Here is a 7,564-nt window from a genome sequence, read left to right as displayed (position 1 = left end):
TTTGCATTACATACCTCAAACCATATCCTCTCCTAGCCTCTTTGCACCTTTGTTCTCATTGCTGAGGACATCACTCTCCTCATTATAAACCATTAACACAGCAATCAATGGGAACCTCCATTTGGCAGTTAATGTTATAGTTCACGGAATGTTAACCCCCACATGTCATTATGTGAAATTCAGCCATTAGCAGTGTATTAATAATTGGGAATAGATTAATTCTTTCCCTGTGCCACCAATGGTTTCCCAGGATTAACTCTGGTAACGAAATAAGATTGAAAATGCTCAAGTCCATGGTATAGAGTGACTATAGCGGTGTGTGTACAAATCCAATTGAAGTCTCCTAGTTGAAAATTCAGTATCCTGCCTAAAACACCCCAATCTAACACTTATATTTCTCCTCAATCCCATTCTAAAAGAGAACAAACATTCTGCCTTGATAACATTTAATTAAACCCTTTTCAATTCATTGGAAAAACATTTGGTAAGAAGTTATGTCCTTGATAAACAGTGGCTCTAACAAATATGCAAAACTAAATATCAAGGTGGCAACAATTGGAAATGAAAAAGTCAATATAAACCTAGTAAACATATACCTAGCGACAGTTAGAATACCATTGGTAGAAGTACACAGAACTGACAGACTTGATTATTGATCAGGTCTCAATGCCTCCAAGCAATCATAAGGAATAACTTGACATAATATAGCATCAAATAGAAGACATAATAGGGTGTGTTTTACTGCAGGGAAACCCTTGATAGTGACTGCAAAGAGATATGCAATACAGTGCAATGGAAGAGATGGTGATGAGGAGGAAAAGAAGAAAGACGGAAAAGATGGAAAAGAAGAGTGAGACTATGGTTTATGCGCAACTAATGCATATAGGGAGAAAGAAATTGAGTTCTGCTGGAGAGAGACAGGGGATAGTCAACAACAAAACTTGGCGATGACTAACCAAAACCAAAAAAGGCATTCGAATACAAGGAAAAATTATTCAAGGTAACTCAGAAGGTTATCAGTAAGATTACTTATTATGTTCAAGAAAACACTTCAAAATCCATTTCAGAGAGGATGCAATGAAAGATTCCCTCTAGCTCAAAGCTGTATTCGTGTTTGATATTGTTCAATTTAATGCATTAATTTTATTGAATACATTTCCGTTTTTTTTTAACTTTTTACAACGGGGAAAATTATCTCTTGTGACAAATTTTCCTAGAATATAAAATTTAGAAACTTTCATTTTGCCCCTTTCTAGGATTGGGTATATTCGCACACTTATTAATAACTGGCATTGATCATGACCTAGGTGATGACAAAATTCTTTTCCCGCAGATTCGTTTTCATAGAGGAATATAGTATTCCTTGTTGATATAGTTCAATTTAATAAATACAACTGACCTCTTCTCGATTGGTTATCAAGTCTTTTGTCGTAATATTGCACCCCTTTTTCATGCGATCATAGAAAACAGACAAACACTCGCTACATCGACGCTTAAATAGCCGGTATTCAGTCAGTAACTCCATGCAGGAAGAAAACACCAACCAGGGATGAATTTCATCCTGCACAACCTGATTAAATATTTCATAAACAGATATTCACCAAATAACGCACTAAACTTCTGGTCTTAATATCACCATTATTTTACAAAAGAGTATACGCGATATACAAACGAACTTCTATCTCATATAAGATTTTTTACACATATAACATTCTAAGCACTGAACACAGACAACTAAACTTACTTTGAAATCTATTAAATCTTCTATAGTCTTTTGCAGCATGATTTGTAATTTACTATTCTCGCCGAAAACATTGATCAACAGTCCACGACTGTTTAAACACAATCTGCAAACTTCAAATTCGGCTTTATCGCACATTATGAAAGTTTTAGACTACTCCGAATGATTTACTTTACAATCTAACCCTAAATAATTCTGCAATATGTCACAGTTTACTTGAAATAGAACTAAAGTTTATTTTAACAGCCGAAAACTCAAGGTAAACAACTCAACAGCTGGACAATTGCATTCCGTACTTCATCTGTAAGACTCTTCAATGGAATTGAGTGATATGGAAAAAAGAATCTTAATCCGATCAGATATATGTCTGGGTATTTCAATGTAATCTAGTAATTAAGGGGAGGAAAAATAATTCCGTTTTATATAATTTTATTAGTTAGTGAAGAATGACCGGCATTCTTTGGTATTATATACAAATCGAAAAAACTAAAAAGTTCTAATATGTTCCGATTATTCATTTGAAAGACCTGGATCAAAAGATTCAGATACGTTTTGCTGATGATTGCTAAATGTAAGAATAACCCAGTATTTATACAAGCGAAAGTTATTGTGCGTTGTACACATATAGTGTATTAAAAATATTACAAGTTCCATGTAACCGTCTCTTCATTCTATTCCTACCTGAATACACATCAAAATAAATCTTCGACCCGTAGGAACGGGACTTTGACGAACTGAATCTTTTTCTGACGATTTGAATCGATGTCAAGTTAACATTGAACGTTGTTTGTCATGGTTATTCAGATAATGAAGATCTCAAAATAATCTTAATGTAATTTTAACCGTCAATGTTTCGTGATACGTCTAATAATTCCCAAATATGTTCATATGTTCTGACCCAGATTCAGATCGACTCTACTCGTATCATTGCTTTGATTTACAAGAAATACCGCAGAAATAAAATGAACAGATGAAGAACCAAACGCAAGTGCCCAGCTGGGAAGTTTTTTTTGTTTACTTAGGTTTTTTATCAATTTTGAACAGTAATTCAAGTAAATTGGGAACGATGTTATCATATATTTACCGTTAGGTACTTCAGTTAATCCGTGTCCGACACCTGTGACACTCCATTCTGCTCAAATCTATTTACATACACACTTATTCCGCCTTAAATTTACTTTGTTACTGGATTAGACGCGAATCACCGAGTGGGATTCGTCTACTTGTGTAATATGCGGAATTGTGATCCTCTTCCTCCAAAGAGTCGGTCATTTTTATCGACCCTTTTGCTCTTGCACATGAACTGCTGTGTTGGAGAAAAAATAAGAAGACTGAAATGCCAATCGCAAGTTGTCGAAGCATATCTGATGTTGTATTGTGTGAATAATCGAAATATTTCACGTAATTTTTGACAGATGTTTATATATTCAACGTTATATTCTCCGGTCAATCATCCGACGTAATCTAAAACGTTCATAATGTGTGATAAAATTGATTTTGTGGTATGCAGATTGTGTTTAAATAGTGGTGGGGTTCTGATAAACATTTTCGATAAGAATAATAAATCGGAATTTATGCTGGAAAACACTATAGAGGATTTGATAAATGTAAAAGTAAGTGAATTGTATGTGTGATGTCCTTTCTAAAATATTTTTTGAAGATCTTCGTTGTACTTAAAAGCAATTATTTCATGGAATACGTAAGGTATTGGGGAAAACTATAGTGATTAGTAGACAAGAGTAGATTTCAGCATTATAATGTCAAAATAATGTTTTGATATATTTTATCAGGTTGTGGAGGATGCAAATTATCCCTGGTTGATTTGTTCGAACTGCATCGAGAAGCTTACGGAATTCCGGCTATTTAAGCATCGATGTGAAGAGTGTCTGTTTGTTTACTACAATCGTATCCAAAAGGGGTTCAATCCTGTGACGGAAGGCTGGTTAACTAATCGACAAGAGGTCAGTTGCATCCGTTAATTTGAACGATGTAACAAAATCATATCTTGCCCCAAAAGAATATATTTCGTTGCATCTGTGTTGATTTATATGCTGTACAATTCATTCCTGTATCTCATAATGCCTGTGATTGATAACTTTGTTATCAATCACAGGCATTATCATTTGTGGCAAAAATGTGCACTATTTGAGCACGTAAGCTTGGTAAAGTTAGTAAAAAAGTAAATAAGTAAATATGTTGAAATTACTGTTCATTTCACCACTCCCAAATCGACATATGCAAATCATCCTGTCATATCTATGTATAAAATAATTCAAATGATTCAAAAACCATTCTTATTTGACATTTTTACACTACCGAACAGTGGGGTTGGGTTCGATTCCCTTATACTTCTTAATGGGGTCCACGGTAATAGGTGAATTTAACATAATGCCATGAAGGACTTAGTATTGGGTGAATGCTACCATCACCTACCAAACCGACTGAATTTGATTACTGTTTTTATTGTTTATAAGGAGGTGAGTGATGTCCTGACCCAAGACAATAATAATCCTAGAGAGCATATGGTTGATGGTACATCAGACAAAGTGTGGGCTTCAAGTAGTACCGTGGAATCTGCTGTACATTCCGTGGGAACAGCATCAGTTGAGATGAAGAACCCATATTCACCAGTCCATGGAATGCATTTTATGGCCATGAATGATTGCAATGAAGTGAATATTGAGGTGAGTGAATTGAGCTGTTATCCATTGCAATCATAACCAATTCTATTTTCCAAATTAATATTGTAGTGTCTTGAAAGTTTAAGTTTTTTTTTCTTAAGCATGGAGAAGAAGTGCAATAGGTATCTGGCTCTGGCCTTTCAATCACCTACACTGAAATGGTGAACCATAATATGATAATGTTTATTCCATTGAATGAAGGTAGATGCATGCAATTTAAGGACCTAAAGTCATAATCATTATCTGTTTAATGAAATAACGGATTCCAAAATTATTTTCGATCAAGACTTACATAACAAAGTTTGACCAAAAAGATTTTTTGCTCTGAATCACTTATTTTGAAATGTTAATAAAATACCATTATTGAATAATGATGTTTAATAATGTGCTTTGAATTAGTTTCCTTGTGAGATAAAGGAAGAGATTGAAGATGAGACCATCGCCAGTAATGCTGTTGACGGTAGTGAGGTGGATGTCCAAGATGACATGATCATTGTCAAAGAAGAAATTGACACTACCAGTGGATGCTCTGTTCCTCTGAAAATTGATACTGGCTCATCAATGCATGAAGGTGATAATCATTGGTCGGAAAATGAAGATTCTAGTCATTTGCTGAGTGCATCTATTCATTTCAGGAGCATAATTATCAATCTACACTTTAGATCAAATTTTCTTTTCAGATTCAAAGCGGTGTTATCATCGACAAATGTAATGAACATTTCAATTTTCTCAGACTGATTGGGCAAAGATCACTTAATATAAATTTTGTCTGCCAGATTTTGTGTATAGGGTCAAACTTATAACCATAATACCCTCGGTCAATAAGAAGCAGAATGAGTCAGAATTCTTTAAATGCTCTCCCATATATATATATATATATATATATATACAGGGTGTATTCCAAAAGTAATGCAATCACATTTCCCATGCCATTCCTATTGAATAGAGTGGATTTAAGTCACTGTTGGTAAGTAGGAGGGACTCTAAGCTATGCTTCAAAACCAGTTACAGTGCTCTTCAAGTTGCGGAAACAGCAGGACATCAGTTATTGTGCTCCAACCAGCAATCTGGTTCTACTGTAAATTTGCTGTAAATATCATGCTATTTACTTAATGGTATTAGTGTATATAAACAAGACTACTGCTTTTTGTTGTATAAGATGATTGCAATGGTCTGCATATGCAACTCTATTCAAATGAAAATGACAAAAGCATTGATTTACTGCTCATGATAAAGGTGGTGTATTCAAATAGGTAAATGTAGTGATTTGTCAGTTTTTTAAGAAGAGATAAGATATGCCCAGGATTCTATAGCAAATCAAAGTGTTAGGATAGATAATGGCTATTATGTAGCATTATATGTATTAGGTTAGTGTGAAAGTTATGGCAGGATTTAATTAGAACAGGAAATAGGCAGCTTGTTTCAAGTAAGGACTGTTCAGGTAAGTCAGAATTGTGGTGATGCTGGGTGTTTGCTGGGATGACTTAGTTGTTCCCTTCTTTATTCTCTTTAGTAACTCTACATAAAAATCATATTATTTGTTCTTTCCCTGAAACACGAATTTATTATTTGTAGCCAGGTATTCGATGCATTGGTTAGGCTGAAAGGCCTTTAATGACAGGAGCACTCTATCTGTCTGTTGCTTGACAGTTTTTTAAGGTTTTTAATCACCTTAACAGAGAAGTGGTCTTCAAAAATTGGTAGTGGGAAGCAGGTTGATTAAGGATGGGATAGATAAGGATCATGATGGTTTTGGTAAAATTGTATTATTTATGTTGAAGAGGGAAAGGGTGATGTTTAATTGACTGACATACTGAGCAGGGTAGAAGTTACAGTAAAGGCTAAGTTCAAAGATTGTTAAATTTTATGGTATTTGGTCAAAGAAGTGATGATAAGGTAAGGGCTTTTCAGGCAGTTTGGTTCAAAGAGAGAAGTGTATTGGGTTGAAGGTTTGAGAATTTTAGTATTCAGCAGTTTTTCAGGGTAATCACTTTTTCTGAGACAGTAAAGTAGCTGGTTGGTGTATTTTTAATGGAGAGGAGTGTTCTTGTTGAAACAGAAGCTACAGAACGAGTCAGAAGGAGATGAAGGACTTTGCATGTGAACAGAGGCCACAGTTGGAGATAAAGTTATTGTTGATAGTTGGTAAGTTTCATTCAGACTGAGTGAAAATTATTTTTCTAGGGGTGAATGTTGATAGCTTGGAAAGTTATATTAGAGTCAGATATAGATGAATTGAAAGATTCTGGAAAAGAAGAAGAAGAAAAAGACATGACAGTACAGTGGGGATCAAGATGGTGCGGGGGCTAATGTACTGGCTTCCCACCCTGAGGGCGCGGGTTCAAATCCTGGCAGTGTAGAATATTTTTCAGAGGTATCTCAATCCCTATTTAAGGTGCTTTGTGGAGGGAAGTTGAGTGAGTATGCATCCATTAGATGGGACGTTAAGCTGCAGACCAATTGGCACCTTTCATAATGAGTTGGCTAATGCCGATGCTGGGTTTCTCTCCACCCTTCAACCTTTCCTATCCATCCCCTATGGTGCAAATGACCTTGGCTGTTGGTTGCCTTCCCTGAATAATACTAGTTGATTTCAAAAGCTCATTTGTTAGGTTGAATTGGGATGAACTAGAGTAAAATGCAGAAAATAAGAATGGATAGGATAAACAGAAGGCTAATCATTTACCAAGTAGAGGTAGAAGTACTCAGAGATGAAGGGGGACTTAATGTAAAGTATGTCACTGGATTTTGTTTTGTTAGCAGTCCCAAAATATTTATTTGGTACTTATGTCCATCCATAATTTACCTAACTGGTAAATACCTAAACAAAATTACAATGCATTTGAAGTTATTACATGTTTGCAAACTATACAGCCTTGTTTGATGGATTCTTATAATCCGTTAGATTGGACAGAGGCCATAGAAATCTTATGTCTCAAGGGTCATTTCTGTTCATCATTTTTTTAAAACAAGGGGTTTTAAGAGTTTTTCACCCTGTAGTCATATGTAGTTATTTATCTTGTGTTTCTCAACAGAACAGAGTGATAACTTTACAGCAAGTCCCTGATTATCTCTGTATTCATTAATCCTATCATCCTAACCAATGCAAGTAAATTATTTGAAGAAAAAATTTTTTTCAAGA

General features: G+C 34.9%; 1 protein-coding gene across 1 annotated transcript; it reads left to right on the top strand.

Annotated features, from left to right (window-relative positions):
* The first annotated feature begins 494 nt into the window (after positions 1–494).
* LOC139699914 (uncharacterized) lies at positions 495–5,134 on the top strand. The gene is made up of 5 exons (XM_071598327.1): positions 495–605; positions 3,532–3,702; positions 4,216–4,425; positions 4,822–5,038; positions 5,103–5,134. Exons 1-5 carry the CDS (start codon positions 495–497, stop codon positions 5,132–5,134), a joined length of 741 nt encoding a protein of 246 aa, XP_071454428.1.
* Positions 5,135–7,564: the final 2,430 nt, after the last annotated feature.

This window comes from Hetaerina americana, unplaced genomic scaffold (genome assembly GCF_022747635.1).
Source record: "Hetaerina americana unplaced genomic scaffold, ioHetAmer1.1.p SCAF_98, whole genome shotgun sequence".
NCBI classification, from domain to species: domain Eukaryota; kingdom Metazoa; phylum Arthropoda; class Insecta; order Odonata; family Calopterygidae; genus Hetaerina; species Hetaerina americana.
The sequence above is the reverse complement of the archived record's forward strand: the minus strand, read 5'-3'. Positions and strand labels throughout refer to the sequence as shown.